Source organism: Otolemur garnettii, unplaced genomic scaffold, assembly GCF_000181295.1.
Source record: "Otolemur garnettii isolate 467f Iridium unplaced genomic scaffold, OtoGar3 scaffold00054, whole genome shotgun sequence".
In the NCBI taxonomy this organism is placed as follows: Eukaryota; Metazoa; Chordata; class Mammalia; order Primates; family Galagidae; genus Otolemur; species Otolemur garnettii.
In genome coordinates, this window is record NW_003852449.1 from 7,192,775 (window position 1) to 7,215,318 (window position 22,544).

Consider the following 22,544-nt stretch of genomic DNA (forward strand, 5'->3'; position numbering starts at 1 on the left):
CTAATGTGTGATCTGGGGCTCTCACCTGCAGGGTGGTGTGGACCCCAGCTTCTCTAATGTGTGATCTGGGGCTCTCACCTGCAGGGTGGTGTGGATCCCAGCTTCTCTGACGCACGATCTGGGGCTCTCACCTGCAGGGCGGTTGGACCCCAGCTTCTCTGACGTACGATCTGGAGCTCTCACCTGCAGGACAGTGTGGACCCCAGCTTCTCTGACATTCAATCTGGGGCTCTCACCTGCAGGGCAGTGTGGACCCCAGCTTCTCTCACGTACGATCTGGGGCTCTCACCTGCAGGACAGTGTGGACCCCAGCTTCTCTGATGCACGATCTGGGGCTCTCACCTGCAGGGCGGTTGGACCCCAGCTTCTCTGACCTACGATCTGGGGCTCTCACCTGCAGGGCAGTGTGGATCCAGCTTCTCTGAAGGTTTTGTTGTGTTACCTTCAATCCATGGGCAATATTGCATCTCCTTTTGCATATGTGAGCAAACGTTGCGTTTAGTTTTTTATTTTTGCATTTTACACAGCTCACTGAGATACAATATAAATTGTTTAATTGCTTATTCCTCCAACTGCTGAAGTATATATTTTCATTATAGGTTTAAAGACTTGAAATCAAAGTTATTGCTTTTTTAATATGCATCTGAAGTTATGTCCACTGAAGTTTATAATAAGGAACAACATTAATGCATCTGCCAGCTGTAATTACTTGAGTAGAACCCTCATTATAACAACAGGAGACTTACAGTCTAGCCTTTGGGGTGTTCTACAAATCCTGAGTGGGATACCTTGAAAAGTATACCTTGATTAAAGTTGGGTGTCTTTAGATAATAGGAAAACATATTGTTCTGTATATATTTTTGTGGGTTAAAACTGCTTTTATCTCTTGAAATAATTTCACTTTGCCTTTAGTTCATACATTAAAAATGTAAAATCTAAAGAGTCAATGATATTATCATTTATATTAAATTACTTTTAGCATTTTTAATTTCCAGAAGTGATAGAAACATCACAGTATCTGCTATTAACATGCAGGGTTATCTATGAAAGAAAAGTACTTTCTGCAGATTTAGGTTTTGTATTCTGTTGAACGTATGTAAATCCGGTGACTGTATAAAGTTACCACTGAAACAACTTGTCTTTCCTGCTGGGCTCCGTGGAGTCTGGTTAAACATACAGTAGATTCTGAAATTTAATCTTATCGTGTCTTTATGGATAGTGATCAGACACTGTAGGTATGAAGAGTCATAAGAAATTATTTCTGGCTTTTAATCAGTACACAAAACAAACAGACCAAAAGAACAAGGAACCACCACAATACGACAAGTGTCATATAACTGAATATTTAAAGGCTCTGGTAGAAACAACTAGGGGAACAATAAATTTAGGGAAAGCAAAGGATAAAGTGGCATTTGGGGTTTCACCAGATTCTGGAGTCCTACTACTGGGAATCATCTTAACCTCCTCTGCCGTGGTTTTTTCATTTGTAAAATAGACCTAGTGTTAGATGCAACTCAGTAGGGTTTGCTGTGGATTAAACATAACAAGACATATAACACAGTCCACATAGTATCTGGGATATAGAAGAGTCTACTAGATGTAGTTGGTTTTTTTATTTTTTTTCCCTTAAGTTTCTGACCTAAAGATACAAGTGAGGGAGTTATCGATGCGGGGGTATAGGAAAAACTGCTAATAATCCCAGTGAAGTGTTTGGCAAGGCTCAGCTGTGCCATGCTGAATACAGCCCCCAGGTTAACTGTGTCCAAATTGCTTGTGGAAGGGGAGATGCTTTTTTAAAATGTACAGACTACATTAAAGCCTAAATACTGGTGGGCGAGACTTAAGAATTTTAGTTAACAGGGTTGCCCAGACACTCTCATGCATGCTTAAACCTAAGAGCTGCTAATGCCGAATATTAACAACACCAAATATAAAACTCTAGAGACCATCAGGATTTGGGACTCAGGAAAAGGAAAAACACTGCAGAAAGAGTAAGAAGGAAGAGCCAGAGCTGCAGGTGCAGGAGCTTTGTCTTAGAAGCGAAGGGAGACAGAGTTTCAGAAAATTCAGAAGTCCTTGCCTCTAACTCTTATTCTACAATTATCTCTTTAGGAAAAAAAAAAAAAAAGAAACATTGCAAGCATTCTCAGAGTCATATAGTCATAACTTGTATGTAAAACGCCAATCTAAAAGAACCCCAAACTAGAGTTGAAGTCCTCAGACCCTCTTGGGTCCTTCTTCAGGCCATAACTTCTGTTTCATTTTATGAAGTCTGTGATTTCCTTTTTTGACCTCTCTTCTTGATGGATCTTTAGATCACTCAGATGATATCCGTGGCATGAATACATCTGTTTTCAACTGTAAGAGTTTGCTTGTTCTCATTGTAACATTTTTATTGACAAATTGCTCTCCAAATGTATACTAATTTGCATACTCCTCAAGGAAATATTTTTGGAAGACATTTTTATGAAGAAGTTGCATTTCTACATGTCTTGTGTGCACAGGCACCAATTGTCATTTTATTATGCTGTGTATTTTCAAGGCCATTTGTATATCAATCTTTAAAATATACATAGTATCAGTGGCATCTCCTGGAGCAGAGGTAAAGGATGTCCAGTGTGACAACAATGTCTACCTTCCTGGCCATGTTCAGGCAGATTTGGATGCTGGCGATTACGAAAAGGTCTGATAAGCTCAGGGTCCCTTGGATGTGATGCTCAACTCAGGCAATGCGTGCCCTCCTCCCGGGCTTTTCTGCTGTTCCCCTGTGCAAATGTGGATGCAAGAGGAATCAGTGAAGGCTAAAGTAGAGTTTAGGATGTAGACCGGTCGTGAATCCTCTACTCTGGCCAAGCAGTCTCAGCCTTCTGCTCGTATCACTGATCCTGCTGCACACGGAATTGTCAGCTTGTGTGTTGTGGAAAATCTCACCTGTTTCCCACACCACCCCCCTGGTTCTGACGTGCGTAAGGACTCTTAGTGTTTTATTTTTACACCTACCCTTCAAATTGTTTGCTCAGAAGGTTTTGTCTCTCTGCTGGTGGAAAATAATGTGGTTTTATTTTCCATTTCCTTAATTCATTGTGAAACTGAGACTCTTCTGTAATTAATTAGTCATTTTGATTTCTTCGTCTATGAAATGCTGGTTCTTATTTGGTTCATTTTGCCACTGATTTTTTTTTCTTTTTTAGTTCCAGAAGTTTTTAATGAAGTTCAGTTCATTGTACACATTACAAATCTCTCCCTAAAATGTCTGGCTTCCATTTTGCCTGTTTAATAGGGAATACCAATGAGAAGAAATTTTTCACTTGAACCTTCAATTTTAATTTCAAATATAAGATGGACTAATTTGTCAGTCCTTCCTTGCATGAGTCATCCTTTTCTGTTCTATTTTAGAAAGCGCCATATTACTTGAGGTCACAATGAAATTCTTCTCTATTTCTTCTAAATGGTTTAAATTTTTCCTTTTAAATTTAAGTATCTCATCCTGCTTATTTTTCTGTATAAGGTGTTAGATAAGGATCCAATTCATTCTCCCCATATGCATAACCATTGAGTAGTATATTTTTTTCTCTCTTCTATGTGTACAACTCCACAGATTTGTACATGGGTTTTCCGTCTTGTAAACAGCAAAGTAGCTAAAATATAACAAAGTCATAGTTTATAATAGCCCACAGATCTATGGGCTACTTATTAATAAATTTAATAAATTAAATGCATAAGTTTAATGATGAAAACATCAAAACACTAGTAAAGGACATTCAAGAGACTCTAAAATAAGCTTTGACTCATTCATGAGAAAAAAATATATATATATGTACTTGAGTGGAGGGAAGAAGAGACCCCTCTGTAGAGAGCCCTGCAGATTTATTATTTTTTCCATATATTTTATACTTTATTGTTACAACTTTGAATAACTAATATTGAGCATTATTTTCTCATTTTCTATTCTAAATGAAATAATTCTAATATATAAGCATTATTAATGAAGCAGCCTCTAGATTTTTGTTGTATCTCACTTATCAGGATTAATCAAGTTCCTTCTTACCAGCTTCCTAATAGTTTTAGTACAAATAAAAGTTGAAGTTTTCCCAAATTTTCTCCCATTTACTAGAAATATCTTTCTTCTTCTTTTACCAGCTGATTACTGGGTGTCTTGAAAGTTGCCGTACATAGTGACAACGGGAAATTGTAGCTAAATTGTACCTTTATTTACACAATTTTACAGAACATTACAAAGTATTCTCTCTATGTTGATTACCTTCTTGTAAAACTTTGCAATGAATATTTCATAAATAATGGTACATTTGGCTACAATCTCCCATTTTCTAATGTATGGTGGCTTTAAGGACATTCTATACATTAACAGGCGTCATAAGGCTAAACAATTCTTCCATCTGTACTGGATGAACCTCACTGGATGAAATATGGGTATTAAAACTTGATGAGCTGGTTTGTATATATGTATTTTTTCTCTGTTGTGCTGTCCATAATCTTTTTAGTTTAAATTAAATAAAATTAGATGGAGAGATATTTTTTCTTCTTCTTTTAAATTCTCTATAGATTTTATATACAAACAGAATTATTTGTTTCCTGAATATTCTGTGTAACTGTCCTGTCAGATTGTCTGAGTGTTTTTTAGCGTGTCAAGTATTGTAAAACTCTTTTACACTGTGGGAGGTATTATGAAACCCATTCTTCTTCTAACTTGTTACAATCAGGTTTTCCTCTTCATTACACCACTGGTAGCATTTATCTCAAGGTCACTATCAAGTCCATCTTGCCACGTCCAGTGGCAAAAACCCAGCCCTCATCTTAGTTAACTTCCCAGCACCCTTCTTTCAGGAGCTGTCCTCTGATGAAACAGTCCCCTCCACCTACCTCTCTACTGTTCCTCTTAATCCCTTTGTCATTTTTTTTTATTTTTCTTCACTGAACACATAACTACTTAAAATCATTGTATATTGATGTATAGTTATTTTATTATTTATTGCCTCTCTTTTCACCAGACTTGAAACAGTCAAGAATTAAGTCTTCTTTATTTTATACCCTTAATGCCTAGAATCCATCCTGGCAACTGTTGTATCTCTAATTCATATGTTTATTAACATGATAAAGAAACTATAGGTATTCATAGGCTATTAAAATGTTAAGTAAGAAGTAAAATTACATCTCCCAGACCTCCAGATCAGACTCACATTTGAACTTTCAGATTCTTTTTTAATATTGGATAACATACAACATACATACATATAAATTGATTTAATCAACCCCTGATAATGTGGCACTTATCTGCAAAACATATGCTTGCAAACAGCTGCAAAATGTGTTACTCATTATAGCACTTGAACTTCAATAAAATGTATTCACATAATATAAAATATATTCTAATTTAATTGCATTTCAGAATTTGGTTTTCCATGTTCTTGTAACACAATAAGCCCTTCTGAAGAAAATCCTGGGAACATTATAATATAATTGTTTTGATTTCAGGCTGGACAACAGCGATGGTGGGAACAGGAAATTAAAATAAATGGGAATATTCAAAAGGGAGAACTAATTACATATAACTTGACCGAGCTAATTAAACCGGAAGCTTATGAAGTCCGACTGACGCCTCTCACCAAATTTGGGGAAGGGGATTCAACAATCCGTGTGATCAAATATAGTGGTGAGTAGCCTTTTATTCAAAATTCTTTATTTGCATATTCAGTCATAGACAATATGTAGGTTGCAACTCTGTACCAAATTTACTTAGATACAAAGTAAAATGTAGCATATTCTTTCTTTCTTTGTTCTTTTGTCCCATATTAATTTTGAATTATCAGCCAGATGACTAAAAATCAAACCAAAAACCCCAAACAAACAAAGGAAACAACCCAAACCTTAATCATCACAAACTGTAAAATACGACTAGAAATCTGGACATACAGAACAAGGCCTTCGTTACTGCACCTGTGTGCCAACGTCAGCCGTGCTGTGCAGCGATACCGATTTGCGTTTTTTCTTTTCAAATTCTTAAGGACTAACACTTACAACACTAAGAAGTTAGGAAATACAATCAAAATGTTTTTGTGGGTTTTTCTTTTTTTAATGAAACTTAGGTTTGTTTTTTTTTTAAATGAAACTTATGGGCTTCAATTTTAGAGCAGTTTAGGTTTATTGAAAATTAAGCAGAAAGTACAGAGAGCCCCTTATGCCCCAGGCACCTTCCCCTATTCATAACATCTTACATTAATGTGGTACATTTGCTGTAAGTTATAAACAAATATTGATACATAATGACTAAAGGCAATAGTTTATATTAGGGCTAGTTAGTTGTATTGGACAATTATGTGGATTTTGACAGATTATAATTTCTTTATCCACCATTGCAGTATCATACAGGATGGTTTCATTGCTCTGAAAATCCCCTCTGCTTGACCTGTCTCTCTCTCCCTTCCCACTCCAGCCCTGGCAACCACCTCTTCTTACAATGTATATCATTTCTCTTTTTCCAAAATGTCAGATCCTTGGAACCAAGAGCATGTAGCCTTTTTAGATTGGCATGTTTTACTTAACAATACACATTTAAGATTTTCTCATGCCTCTTGGGCCTTGATTATCGCTTGTGCCTTTTTATTTTTGAATAATATTCCACACCATAAATATGTTACAGTTTATTTATCTATTATTAAAGGACATCTTAGTTGCTGGGTCGTATTGTTTGATACCGTGACAATTCTTTTTTCTGACTGCAAATGTTAAATGTGTCTAAATAACTGTGTGTGTGTCTGGAATAATGTGCCTTCATAAATTACATGCATGAAATATTTCTTCACTAGTTACAGGCCCTTCCTGTTTGAGCAAAATTTGAAGCTAGTATAGGAAGGTGAAAACATTGAAAGTTTATCTTAAACTTTATCTAGAATTAATTCTCAAAGAGAAATAGTGACAGATATGTTTAGTGTATACCAAACAGATTTGAACTTTTAAAAGTTGAAAATATGTGAATTTTAGAATTCTCATGTGAAATGCTAAATCTAGAGTTTTCGCTGTAGTTTGCAGAGTTGTATGAATCACTGAAATAATTTATATTTATTTTATGGCTTCAATCTCCTTTGTATCAGTGATTGTAAGGGCTTCAGTTACAAAAATTATAGAATGATATTTTACAGCTGAAATTCCTCTTTGTTTTCAGCATTAAGAATATGTTTCCTACTCAAAGGGAACACTAAATACTGTCAGAGTGAAAAATAAAGTGAAAGTATTAAAAACTCATTGAAATTGTTTGTAACTATATTCAATTTTTATTATAAAATTAAGATGTATAAAACTGAAATATTTGTGGACTATTAAGTAATATAAAAACATTAGAGTGTTGGCTCATGCCTATAATTCAAGCACTCTGGGAGCCCAGGGCAGGTGGATTTCTTGATTTCAGAAGTTCAAGACCAGCCTGAGCAAGAGTAAGACCCCTGTGTCTACTAAAAATAGAAAAACTAGCAGGCATAGTGGCACATGCCTGTAGTCCCTGATACTCAAAAGACTAAGGCAAGAGGATTGTTCACACCCAAGAGTTTGAGGTTGCTGTGAGCTATGACATTATGGCACTGTACCACCCAGGGCGACAGAGTGAGACTCTGACCTCAAAAAAAAAAAAAAGAGTCATTTTACATATATTTTTAAATGCAGTTCTTTAAAATATGAATTTTTAATTTTAGTGACATGAATATTAGAATCAGCTCCATGATTCTATTTGGCAGACCATTAGGTAATGTCTGATATGTTTTTCTAAATTTTCTAGTTTCATATGTTTTATAAACTATATCATTTTATCTAATATTTATGCTTCCTTACCCTAAAAAAAATATGGACTATTTGCTAGGGGGACATTTAAAAGCATGCATTCACATCCATTTCTTTAAAACATTAAGCTATCAGGACGTAGAAAGCTACAGTGTCCTACACAGTTAAACAAACGAGGAGTGATTGATCCTGACTGGAACTCAAAGAAACCCTGCCAGGACAGAGATATTTACTTCTTTGCTAAATTAGGATGATTATGACCTTGCTGAAAAGAGATATTTCAATAGTTTTTATTGAAAACTCTGAGGCAAAATGAAAAATACATGTGGGTAGAAAATAGATCTTTACTTTTAGTTTTAAGTTTTATAAAACTTTTATTTTCTGCAGTTTTTTGGCCAGGGCTAGGTTTGAACCCACCACCACCGGTATATGGGGCCGGCGCCCTACTCCTTTGAGCCATAGGTGCCACCCAATTCCCAGTTTTATAAAACATTTTTACATTCTTGGGTATACATATTAAAATTGTCAACATTTTATATATTATATATTTATCTATATTACATTTATATATTATTTTCATATATTATAGATTTGGACAAATAATACTTTAATGGTATATAGGTATTGTATTAGTCTGCTTGGGCTGCCATGATGAATTATCATAGACTGGGTAGCCTAAACAACAATTTAGATCTCACAGTTACAAAGTCTGGAAGTCCAAGAGCAAAGAGGCAGCACAGTTGGTTTCTGGTAAGGGATCTTTTCCCGGCTTGTAGACGGCTGCCTTCTCATTGTGTCTTCACATGGCAGAGATAGAGAGGTTTCTGGTGTCTCCCCCTCCTCTCATAAGGACACCAATCCCATTGGTTTAGGGCCCCACCCTTATAACCTCATTTAACCTTAAATACCTCCCTAAAGGCTCTAACTCCAAATACAGTCACACTGGGGATCAGGCTTCATCACATGAATATTTGGGGGATATAATTTAATCTATGCCAGGCATTTATAAGAAATTATGCATGTAAGGTCAAGTGAAAAAAGAAAATAAAGGACTCACTGCAATACTTGGAATTACAAATTTTCACAAAGTTAACTGTGCTATATATAGTAATTTTGGTCAGAAAAATATTGGAGAAGATTCAGTTAAAATTCATTCTGGTCAGAGGTTATATGTAGATATGCCATTCCTTCAGAGTAAATTATGATTCAAAGATTCTTCTTTGAAAGGTAGTACATAGAATTTTTTATAATTTTATATTAACCATGAAATAAAATTTTACTAATTGATTTTTCAAATTAAAGTATACTCATATGTTGCAAGAAAATGAAATTGTTATTTTTAGTCCATTTTCAATGGAATTGGTTAATGTATAGTCTCAGAAAAGAGAAAAAGAAAAACAGAAAAGTTATTCATTTCATAATTTGTTATGTGCAATGTAGAAGCAGAAAAATAACTAAGGTAGTAATAATTGTCTTCCTTATATAGAAATAGCAAAAATAATGGAAAAACTCAGTTTGTTAAAACTGACGTCAATGAAGAAATGTAATCATTATATATCAACTTTGTGCACATCTATGCATTTTTGCCTGTCATTCTTTAGTTTAGTTGGAAATGCTAAGAAAATGACTAAAATAAACATAAAATTCTTCAGGGAGATTAACTGCTTATTGTAATCTTGGGAACCACAGTAACACTTTCCTTCATCCAGAATGGGATTTTCTCTCAGGGTGATAAATGCCTAATCAATATTTACAGACATCATTTTGTCCCTTAAATGAGATATATATTTGTTGATGTTTTAGTAAAATTTAAAGTACTCATTTCTCTTTGGGTAAAAATCAATTGGCATTTGTATTGAAACCATAATGAGTTTTCTGAAACAAATACTTGTTATCACTCACAAAAACACAAAATGTGTGGCTTATCATCGAAAACTTTGTGTGCATATGTACGCGTGTGTGTGTGTAATTCAAGTGGCACTGAAATAGCTATTTGGTTTAGGACACATATTGTGATATGATGTAACATTTCTTTATTTTCATATTTATTATGTTAGGCTCATTAAGGGTTGGTAACAGCAAAAAACAAAATGTAACTTCTCTTGGATGATTGCTTGCTAAACCATCAGCTAGAGGTTGGCCTACTGTCAGCTTCAGTTTTTACATCTGGGCTTTTTTGTTTAATACTGGTTAAGATATAAAAGGTCAGCAGTACTATTCCTTGAAAAATGAACAAATATATTTTACTGATCTTTTTGGGACTTTGAGGCTGTTTTAGCTAAGGTCCAAATTAGATTGTATTCAATCCTCTAGAACAAAATGAATGGATTGCAGGTATAATGGCCACAGTGGGAAAGAACATTACATTTGGTAAGGAACTATGAGACAGTGATTAGAGTTTTGTTTATAAAATTCATTCAAGCTGTACTAACATTGTTTTGTTTTTATTTTATGGTTTTCTTGTAGCTCCTGTAAATCCTCATTTAAGTAAGTATATTTTCACTTTTAAAATGGAATTATAAAAATGTATATAATCATGCTAAAAAAAAAAAGAAATGATGGGCAGCAGCTGGGTTACAAAAGTGATAGGTTCTTAAGGTGAATTTGTATGTAAGTTGGAATAGGTACATTTACTTAGCACCTGGAATAACCTCTTTGCATGCGTGCAAGTCATATGTCATTTGGATGTTTGTAACTTAGGACTGCCTGTATTGTTAACTACAGTCATGATACTGTGCTATTAAACGCTAGACCTTGTTCAAAAAAAAATAAAATAAAATAAAATAAAATGGAATTATATTCCATAATTAAGAAAAGTAGCACATGTATAAATATACAAAGATTATTTAGCAACTGTTCTTATTAAAACACCATAGTCTAGCATCAGTAAAATTGGCATTAAAAAATTTAGTAAAATTGCTGTTAAATGTGAATTTTAAATTGCAAAGGACACCTATTTAAAGATAAATCATTTAATACTGATAATTTATATTTATAAATGTTCCTAAATATGTAAAGATGGAGGTATTTTCCCAACCTGCTTAATATTTGCTCTTTCTGAAACCATGGGATAATTTTTTGCAGGATTACATATCATTTTTACTGCTGTTTTATATCTCTTTAATTTTAATTCTATAGTCCACTCATAAAAGACTAAAGTTGTTTACAAAGTTGGTGTTCAAAGGAATTAATCCATATTTTTCTTCATAGAACACTACTTTAAACCTCAGTGTATTTGTTCTGATTTAGGTTATGAATTCTGTGAGATTACTAAATTTTGGAACATTTGGAAAATTATTTTCATTTTTTTTTTACATTACAGATTATGAGTCCTAGATGACATATGTATATATCTGAAAAATATTCCCATATATGAAAACCTCTGAATCCCTTGAAAACAACTTTGAACTAAAAAGAGGAAATACAGTGAAAACTCCACTCTAAAATAGCAATCCATGAAAGCTTTATATTTTTAATGTCAGGGTAGATTTTTGTAGGTTTAGGGAATGTCCAAAGAGGACAGGTTAATACAAGAGGGCCAAAGGGTATCAGGTTTCTTTTTCCTGAGTTTAGAATCTTTCTTTACAATATTGGGAAGAATTCATAGAAATAAGGAAAAATTGTATGCAAAGTAGAATATTTAAATTACCTTTATTTTTATGTGGCCCCTAAAACTTTGGCAAGATCATTTTGTAATTAGAAAACTAGTAAAAATTCAAGATCTATTCAATTCTCAGTTCTATATCTTCATGAAAATCCTGGACTTTATGACTTTCCTAGTTTATGAGATCGTTTGATGATGTAATAGTACATTGGCTTTTAATGAGTTTATACAACTCCATGAATTTTCATTATCTATCAAATAAGCTTTATTCTAATAAGCTTCTTTATGAATAAACTTCTTTGCATATATTTATAATTATTGCATTTAGCGACCAGATAATCATAAAATTATTGTGGTTCTGAGGAGTTGTTTTGCTTTTATAATTGTTCCCGCCAACTTTTTCATAAAATTCCTTTAGTAAGAGGTTTCTTTACTGTAAAGATAAATGCCCTCAGAAGTAATGAAGAACTTGATTTTGCTTATGTATTTATTTTCAACTACTGTAGCAATTATAATAGTATAAAGAAATAATGTCATATAAAATAACCTAAATTATGTAGAATCTTAGGCATATCTAACTTTTTTACAGTTTTCATAAGCTATATCATTGATTAATGTTACTATCGAGAGGCTTGAATATTCAGTGTTTAAAATGTTCTTATTCATTTTTAAAGACAAAATTGTTTTATTGTTTTAAATAAGTTTAAATTAAATTACAAAAATATATAGTTAAAGAGTGTTATAAAACTTCATTATGGTGCATCTTACAAGGGTACATGTGAAATTTACTAGGTGTAGAATATAAATGTCTTCTTAACACAATAACTAAGAAAATGCCGTGAAGGCTATGTTAACCAGTTTGATGAAAACATTTCAAATTGTATATAAAACCAACACATTGTACTCCATGACTGCATTAATGTACACAGCTATGATGTAATTTAAAAAATTCATTATGCATAATTTTATATACCATATAAAAATTTTGGCAACAAATCTAGAAACCGAAATTCCTAGTCTACACATCTGTATTTGACATCTTTTTGCGTGTGTGTGTATGATATGTGCGTATACATGTATACGATACCTAGTTAAACAACTGAAAACAGTACTTAAGACGAAGCAGTACCCTTACAGGATTGTTGGGTACTACAGGACTTGCTGTGCAAGGGGTATCTAAACAAATAACATATTGTACCTAAAAGACATTTTAATAAAGATCCAGGGCATAAATATGAGTCTAATAAGTATTTTATATGCAATATCGTTTATCTAGAAATTTACTTTGAAAACTTATATTTTCTGCAATTCTACTTTCCTGGTATGTAAAATATAAATAACTACAGAGGGACAGCAAGTCTTTAATCTGGAAAACAAAATTTAAGAAAAACCCAAAACTTATTCCTTAAATTTAATCTGTTTTCTTTTTATAAGTAAGTTCCAGTTGTTTTCAATTAATTCAGGTATATTATCCCGAGCAAGGGTTCCACTGCCAAGGATCTCTGATCAATCTAACCCTATGCAGGCAGAATGGGGGAGACCGGGCCCTCAAACTGGAGTCTCTGTTCTTTAGATGTATATATCTCTATGAATTCCAGAAAATCTGGATTGTGTTTGCCTTTTTCATTTAATACTGGACCTTAGCCAATGTTTCCTCCTAGTTAAGCCTTATGAGTAAGGAATATTGTAATTTCATATACTTGTTAAAAGATCGAATGAAATAATATACACTCTACTTAATTTTTCTCTAATAAGGATATACATTGATTAATTATGTGTCTAGTGGATCTTACCAACTTCTATATTTATACCTGTTTTTCAAGTAGGGTACATCCCAGTAGCAAACCCGTGGGCACCTATAGGTGATATTCCTACCCACACTTTAGGGACAGTGGAAAAAGGTTCTCTCTGCGCTTGTGTTAGCTCTGAACTCAGCTTGTAACAGGTGTCCAGGAAACCACAGCCCTTCCTCGGAGTCTTCATAAGGTCTTTTTATTGCTCCATTTCAAGTAAATGTCAAGCACTTGGGAAACCTACATTCACATAAATTAGGAAAGGTGATTACTTTTCAAAGTAATTTGCTATTATCTTGCCTAAGCAACTTCCATTTGTGCAAATGGATATATAGGAACACGTTTGTAGACATGCACGGACAATTAAAAACTCAAGGTATACATCTTCAAAACATCATGTAAACTAATAAAGGTAATTTTCCAATTAACAGGTTTTTTATTATTCCTGTACATACAGTTCAGGCATGTATTATGTTCCCTAATTTCAGAAGATATTTCAAAGAAAATGGTTTGGGTTTTAATTATTCAATGAAACTGACTTACATATGAAAATTGCAAGTTTTACGTTTAGTTATAATCTTGTGCACTATTATGGCTACGGTGCCATTATCACAATGTTGCATTGTTAATGCTGTGTGATGTTTTAAATTTTTCTTGTAAAGGTATGAGGATGTTTGTATTAATTTAATTAGTATTAATTACCTTAACAAAATTTGTTAACAGGAGAATTTCACTGTGGATTTGAAGATGGCAATATTTGTTTGTTCACCCAAGATGATACAGATAATTTTGACTGGACGAAACAAAGTACTGCAACAAGAAATACAAAATATACCCCGAACACAGGGCCTAATGCTGACCGCAGTGGCTCCAAAGAAGGTAGGAGGTGCGGAGTGTCGTGTTCACAGCAGTCAGAGTTTTACACATGCTGCTGATGTGAACTATGAGAATATTCTTGTATAGTTGTGATGGTGGCTCACACCTGTAATCCCAGCACTCTGGGAGGCTGAGGCAGGTAGATTGCTTGAGCTTACAAGTTCAAGACCAGACTGAGCAAGAACAAACCCCCCATCTCTACTAAAAACTGAAAAAGTAGCCAGGCGTAGTGGTGCATGCCTGTAATCCCAGCTCGGGAGGCTGAGGCAAAATGATGGCTCAAGCCCAAGAGTTTGAGATTGCTGTGAGCTATGACACTATGGCACTCTACCCAGGGTGACAGAGTAAGACTCTGCCTCATAAAAAGAAAAAAAAAGAGTATTCATGTATATATTTGAAAATATGGAATAAAACATTAAATTTTATGACAGTATTAATTATTTAGATATTTCTAATATTATAGATATTTTTTCTTAGATTCCCCTGATATATATACTTGGGAGTGGGGATTTTTTGATAATTCAAGTCTAATCTTCAGTTTTTTCTCTAATGTTTATATATCTTTAATTAGGCAGATAATTTACTCTTTATGTTACACCCACTATTAATTATACAGATACATACAGACCTCATAAATGAGGCACAAGTCCTCTCAGCCTTTGTATAGCAATCCTAAAACTTTCCAATGATTTGAAATTTCCGGTGCCTATTACTAATTGTGTTTAAGCCTTTATCCTGTCTGTCTGAAGGTTTTTATATGTACATCGAGACGTCACGACCCAGACTGGAAGGCGAGAAGGCCCGACTGCTCAGCCCTGTCTTCAGCATCGCTCCCAAAAACCCTTACGGACCGACCAACACTGCGTACTGCTTCAGCTTCTTCTACCACATGTACGGGCAGCACATAGGTGAGAGGCGAGAGCTGCGCTATGGTGAGGGGAGGCGGCTAAGGAAAGAGGGTCAGACACTCTCAGCACGGAAACAGCTTGTCAAGAATGCTGTCATTGGCTTTTTAAATGATGCACCTGCACGCTGCAAAGTGAGATACTAAGAATTTTTCCCTATCTTCTAATTTCCAAAGTTAGGTCAGAATTTGAAATTTTAGAGCATTACCCGTCTCCTCTTGGAGTTTAATTCAGGCAGACCATCAGCAATTAAGCGTCTGTGAGATCCTGTGGAGACAGCCTAACTTCATTTGTTTCTTTCCAAAGAAATTTGACTGACTAGTGACTCAGCGCCTGTACATCATGACGCAAAGGAACATTGTCCTCTAGTGGCACTGGCGGTTACTTGTGGCGCCATCCACATGTTTGGGATATTGGTGTGGCTTTTCTCTTCTTTCTAAAGCATGCCTAACACGCCTCGTACAGTTAAGGCTGAGCTAGGATCTGAAGACCAGACAGAGATGAAGACTCATCCCCTGCCCTTAGAGACACATAGGAAGAGAGGCTAAGATGAGTAAACCCATGACTGTGCCAGATAGAGAACCACAGACCCTGAGGACAGACCTGGCAAATCCCTGTGTGTGTGTGTGTGGGGGGGGGGGTGGCGGGGGAATCATGCAAGTTTACAAGTTTACAGTTCTTTCTATGCAATTCTAAAATTCAGAAGACTGAACACCAAATTTTTTAATATTTCATTATTTGGCAGTACATATTAACCTGATTTAATGACCTGAATGGATACAAACAACTTTATAGTCTTTATTTATACTGTTTGCACCATTTGCAGCAAAAATATCACTGGATTCTGCTCCAGAGCACATCATGTAATATACGAGAGATATATCGTTACCTTTCTAGCTGAAGACAAAATTGTGAACTGTGAAGCACCTCTGCCCCACAGAGGTTAGGCAGGGACCTAAGTGGGAGTCTGTATCTGCTTAAGGAATGAGGCAAATGCTTCCAAACCAAGAGAAATATTTCTCCTGGGCTCACAGAGGGGTGTGTGTTCTCCAGGAGGAGATTAGTACAGACAGGATTAAGGCACTGGTAATGCGTAAGTAAAATACGGGAAGTTAGGATGATAGTAATGCGTGTATATACATTAATTTAAAAAGTAATATAAATATATGTTGATATATAAACTAAAAAATATTAGACACGTAACATATAACAGCTACTGTATTAAGTAGACTAAGAAATGCTCTTAATATGTTTGTCAAAGTGAGACTCCTTTACAGTAAAACTGAACTTCAAAACATTTGTATAAGTTGCCATTACTGGCTGTGCTGGAATTAAAATTTATAGCCAACACGATCAACCTTCATTCTTCACAGAAGAGCAAAAGACAAGTGCCCTCAACACAGAGTCAGGAGATCTGGGCTGGCACTTGGCTATAGTACTTAGGAACCACAAGACTTTAGAGAAGTCACTTTGAATGTCTGTATCTTAATTTTCTAATCTGTAAAATAGTAATTACACTGCCTATGTCAGAAAACTGTAGTTTAAGTTAAAGGAGATAACATGCAATATACCTTCTATCAGATGGCAGGTGCTCATCATCCTGGATTCTCTTCAATCTCGAGTAGCTACAATAATAAAGTAATAGCTGCCAGTTAGAGAATACTCGTCAGGGACCAGGACACATCCTGGGTTATTTCTCTCATTCTTCACAATGAAAATGTGTTCTCATTCAAATCATTATCCTATGTTTCAAATAGGAAAACTGAAATAACTGAAATGCAAAGAATTTAAATTACTCAACCCACCCTGTGGCTAATAAGTAGTGAAACCATCATCTAAGTGAAGCCCTAGTGCACATCTAGGAAGCTGAGCACAGCACCTGTTCAACCACAGTGCAGGAAAATGGGGGGAGTGTGATGAGAGCTCAGCTACGGACGTGACACTTCTTTAGTAGACAGGGTGACGTATGACACATTTTACAAACAAAAAACATAACAAGATCTTTGATTTAGGAAAATAAAGATTATGAGAGTGGGTGAAATTATTGCAAAACAGATTCTGAACTGGAAAAGCACTTAAAACGCAATGAGAACACTCACGATTTCTCCACCACATAAACTATGAAAGAAACAAGTCTTTGCATGGCTGCTGAGCCGTTTTCTTATCATGAGATTATGAACTCTTGGTGATACAAAAGTAGCATTAGCTCAGCTCTAATTCTTAGTTGTGCATGTCTATTTTAGTCTCTATTTTTAATATGTTTCATGGAATTTCTCTTCATTCAATTTACCTTGGAACAGGCATGTTTATTCATTTTTAAATAAGTAATTCCAGGACCAATACTTTGAATCACTTGAAGATAAAAAATATGTATTTTATTATTTATGAGACTGGCTCTTTTAAGACTTCCTTTCAAAATTTCTGCATGTATATACTGTGTCCCAGGATAATTTTAATATACTTTTCAAATTATTATTCTTACCCTCTTTATGGTCGATGGATGTCCAGATGACTTTCTACTGACTTTTCAGTGATTGTTTCAGGTGTGTACTTGGCAAGGATGGTTCTCTATTTCTTAGTAAACATTTAACATTTTGACCCGTGTGCAAACTCTTAGCTTTATCAGGTGGCTGAAGGTTGCAGGTTGGGTATCAGGGTTTGTTCTGTTACTCTAGTCCCTCTCCACAGGGCACAGCCCTTCTGCTGAATAAAACGTAGGTTAAAAATGCCTGTTGCAAACATTGAATAAACAATTACAACTTGACAATGTGCTTTGTTAGGAAGATCGCCCCGTAGTTAAAACCTTCCCTCTCTGTGCCTATTATTCTCAGACCCTCATTCACTCATTCACCTGTACATCCAGGTGGTTTATAGTCACTAGTTTTCCAAATTTCATTCTAAGTTTTATTCATTCTTTGGTATGTATTGAAAACTGACTTGTACTGTTTCTCATAGCCTAATTGCTTTTCTTACTTCTTGGATAATGCTAAATAAATTATAGTTTTAACTGTGACTGAAGGACAGTAGATCATTGAGAAGAGTCATAATTAATGTAACTAATATAAAAGTGAATGGCACATTAATTAGAAGAGAGATTCCTCTTTGAAATAAAGTCAAATATGGTCCTTTCCTTATCTATTGCTACATCACAAATTTCCCACAAATATTTTGGCTCTAAACCAGCAACCTTTATTTTGTCGCAGTTTCTGTGGTTAGGAATATGGGTGAGGCCGAGATAGGTGCCTGTGGCTCGAGGCCTCTCAGGAGGTTGTAGTCAAGTGTCCAGATAGGACTCCAGTATAATAGGAAGACTCAGCTTGGACAGAACATAATTCTAAGCCCACTCCCTTGGTTTCTGGCAGGGTTCTGTCCCCAGTGTTGGATCATAGATATCGATATTCTTTCTGGCTGTTGATCATAGGTCTCCCCCAGTTTCTTACCATGTGGACCTCTGTACAGGGCTGTCTCTTGACATGGTGCAGGCTTCTTTCAGATAAGTAATCCAAGGAAAAGGGATTAATCACATACCCGGACTGTCTCTGAAGTGACATCCTGTAACTGCATCCTCGTTCCATTAACGATAACTGAGTTGATGATTCCAGCCCGTATTCAAGGAGAGAAAATAACATGACACTGTTAAAACTAAGAGGTTGAGACTGTGTGGAGGCAATCAGAGGTCGTCTGCCTCCTGGGTACAATTTCTACTTAGTTAAATGTCTCTTCAAAACTGATCGAAGGAAAAAAACATGCTTCCAAACGAAAGCTAGAATGTGTTAATTCTTAACAATATATCCACATGTAAATGGTTCTATATCCAGCTATTGATAAATACAAGATTATTTCAGTATTCCTGTGACTACTAATAGGCATTTTTAACTCATATCAGCTGAATTTCTAATGTTCTTGCAAAGAAATTGAATCTCTTATGAGGACACTAGATATGACAACTGCTTATTAAAAACCCAGTGAGATATATTCTTCATTTATTTCTAAGAATGAAGATTAAGTGAGATATAAGCATCATATCGTACCAGGAAATTGAAGGTAAAAATACAAAAGAGACTTATGAATATATTCATTTACTCAGCAAGAGTGGTCCAGATGCACCCCCAGAAAGTGCATTTCACTGTGGAGCCAAGGGGGGCAGGGTAAGGAACTGGAGTCTGTTAATGAGGAACCACGAGAGTCAGAAGGAACTGGGAAAGCAGAGAGCGGTGGAACCGTAGAAGGGCGACACACAGGTTGATGGAAAGGGCGAGTTTAGAGACACAAAAACCATGGAGAAGCAAGTTTTATGAGGAGATGGGGGTTTAGAGCGCTGGTCAGGGAATTAGCCTGGAGCTAATGTCACTTCCAGTGAGATGGGAAAAAGTACTCAGGTAAGAAGGTGGCTTCTGCTACCCTCCCAGGTGCAGGGTTGCTACACGTCAACACGAAGGTTGCCTTCCCATGGTCTCTATTTTTTCTGCAAAATAAATAGAGCGATACATCTTCAGAGACTGTTTAGCCTCAGGGAGTGATACAGGAAGCACAAACCAGCAGTCTGTAGGGCCAGCTGGAGAGGTTGGAGATGAGACTGTCAGTTCTCAGGGTTCCAAAATGCCTTTTAGGAAACAGTGTTCAGCTTGAGTCCCCCCCCACCCCACCCCCATTGCCCGTGTATAGGACTTTCAGCCTGCTGATTTCCTGCTGCCTCTTTGGTCCATAGTTTCCAGGGCCAGAATCATCCTGTAAAACCAGTAACCTAGGGCTGCAGGGCTGGGTGCCATTCTGACTTCTCCCTGGGTTAGTAGCTCCGTAGTCCATTCTACTCATACTTGGAAGTTCTCAAATCAAACTCCAGTAGGGTGCCTGAGGCCTCATCACAGGTTCTATCCTTTGTTCTTCTGAATTGAATGTTTTGAGGGAGCAAACTAATGTCCATTCCCATGACATGGTGCCCTGCCTATTGGTATTTGAGTGCCAATAAATATTTATTAAGTAAATGAACATGCTTGAAATTATGTTCCAACCTTCTAGTAAAACTATGTGTTATTTCTAGTGCAGTCACATTTTGAACCACCAGTTACCTCTAATAGTTTCTCCTATTTAATTCTCAGTCAATGACCGTCTCTTTGACAATGTGTAGTAAAAGGTAGTATATTTAAGGAAAATGAATGATACAAACTTGCTGAGAAAGGCTGGTGTTTCAAAATAGACAAGTCTCATTTCAGTGTAATAAATAGACAGTATTATTTCATCAATTAAAGTAATGGCAATCAAATGAGGTAACAGCATTTGACTCTCACCCAGTGTAACAAGCCTTTAAAACAAACCTCATTGAAAATCAGCATTTATAGTGATGGATATTTTTTATCTTTAGATCATTTCTATTCTAAAGGATGAAATGCACAGACTCTGTTTAGGGGCATTTAGGGTTCCATGGTGTGTAAAGCAAAGTATGCTAAAGATTTCTTTTCCATCAATTGTTTGTCATATGTTTGAATTAAAAAGTCAGAGAATGATATATATCAAAATACATGGCAGGTCCATGTGGTGGGTGACCAGGGAGCAAACACTGAAGACAACAGAGTTCCAGTAAAAGTCTCAGTGAAAGAGGGAAAGTCAAAAGCATCCTCCAAAAGAGGAAAATAAATAGGAAGCAGAAAGCAAAGGCTAGACAATGTGAGGAAGAGCCAGAGCCGCAGTGGGACAAGGGGTAATGCCGTTCTTATGGGTGCGGAGAGGAAGGGGAAGAATCTAAGCAGGGAAAGTCTACATAAGGGACCTGACATGCAGCAGAACAATACAAACCCCGATGGAGGCTGTATTTCAGGAAAGTCTATTTGATACTAAGGTGCAGATACAACTGGACACCAGACGCTATAGCAATGCTCAAAGAAAATAAACTGACATTTTTAATTTAAGATGTCATCACAATTATATGTTGAAAATATTACACCAGTGGATGCACGCAGCTGTTTCTATTCAAGCAGAAAATGATTTTACAATTCTCTTCTTGAATGTGTATAAAAGAAATGATGCTGAGTACTCTACCAATATACATGGACCTTGCCTAGAACTACATGGGTTCTGGCACATCTTCATCTTTCATGAAATGTGAAGCCCAATAAGTTGCGTTACTGATGACAATAAAAATGTGATTTAAACACATGGACTCTCCACGTCTTAAACCAACTCACAAATTAATTCATGTGAACCTGGCAATTTCAATCATATACTGAAAATATGTATGCACATTTTAGGACATACACTGAAATTATTTATCTAAAACAGGCATCCTCAAACTACGGCCCACGGGCCACATGCAGCCCATCCAGGATATTTCTCCGGCCCGCCAGGTGTTTTTGCCGCCGCTGCCTGTCCTGCTTAGCCACTGCCTGTCCTTTTAAACTATAGTCTGGCCCTCTTACGGTCTGAGGTTCAGTGAACTGGCCCCCTGTTTAAAAAGTTTAAGGACTCCTGATCTAAAATATATGATATACATTAATAATAAAAGAATTAAGGGGGAAAGTACGTTAAGACCTAAATAAAAAAAGAAAGCTAGGTAATAGTAATGATAAACCTTATTTATGTGAATTATAATCCATGTATTAATTCATATGAAAGAATATTAAAATAAAAATCATGCTTTTATATAATGCCATAAGTAACCCCAAAGTTTTGGCCATTACTCTAAGAGCACTTAGCCAATTTAGCGTTTTTGCCTACATAAGAATAAGAGATAAGCAAAGTCTCTTAGCTTCAGCACCTGACTCTTGAGGGAAGGGTGATCAGGAGAGAAGAATTAGGGGAACCAGGGGGGAAAGAAGACAGTTGGAGTTTTGCTGAGCAGCTTCAAACTTGGGTCATAGAACTAAATAGCATCTGAAAATCCTTGGGGATGATTAAATGCATAAACTTTGGTATCTAGTGCCTACTAAAGCACAAACAGTGTCTCTGATGATTTAAAATTACTTTCAAGGGGTATTAACACAATCCATCATATTTACTTTGGATTTTTTTAACTGTAACACTATAATAATGTGCTGAGTCAGCATTGCTGAATCTAAGTTCTCTTGAATAGCTGTATTCTATCTATTTCACAAGTTCTCTGTTGTCCAAGATGACCCGAAACAACTTTTAATATCTTTTGGCACTGAAATCTCCTTTATAAACATAAGAACTGGACACTTGCTTTGAAGAAAAGTTTCAAAGTCATTTGTCTATTTAAAATTGCTTTTATTATCACCTTTAAAATATGCCAGTGAATAAGTAATTAATATTTATTGATTGGGATAATTACATAATTATAACTATGTTCATAATAAGACATTTAAATTATAATACATTTGAAAGATTTGTTCAGTCAATTATACTTCTAGTGTCATTTTAAAAATAAAAGAAACAATATTTGCCTTTTAACATGTAATCTAGCCAAATTTGAATTCTGCTCATGTAGTCTATTTGAAATCCTAATTAGAATTCTGGGTAATTCAGACCTGGCTTCTTTTGATCCAGGCAAAATATTTTTCACTTATTATGTATTTGGAATACATAAGATGAAAAAAATCAAGTTTGAATTTATATTACATATGT

At 35.5% G+C, this 22,544-nt stretch overlaps 1 protein-coding gene across 1 annotated transcript in view; it reads left to right on the plus strand.

Moving 5' to 3' along the window:
- Window positions 1–22,544, plus strand: part of MDGA2 (MAM domain containing glycosylphosphatidylinositol anchor 2) — a 739,157-nt gene that overhangs the window by 687,440 nt on the left and 29,173 nt on the right. The window contains exons 11-14 of the mRNA XM_003792170.2: window positions 5,494–5,671; window positions 10,255–10,275; window positions 13,909–14,064; window positions 14,811–14,969. Of these exons, the coding sequence (XP_003792218.1) occupies window positions 5,494–5,671; window positions 10,255–10,275; window positions 13,909–14,064; window positions 14,811–14,969 (514 nt within the window). The remainder of the gene's footprint in view (window positions 1–5,493; window positions 5,672–10,254; window positions 10,276–13,908; window positions 14,065–14,810; window positions 14,970–22,544) is intronic.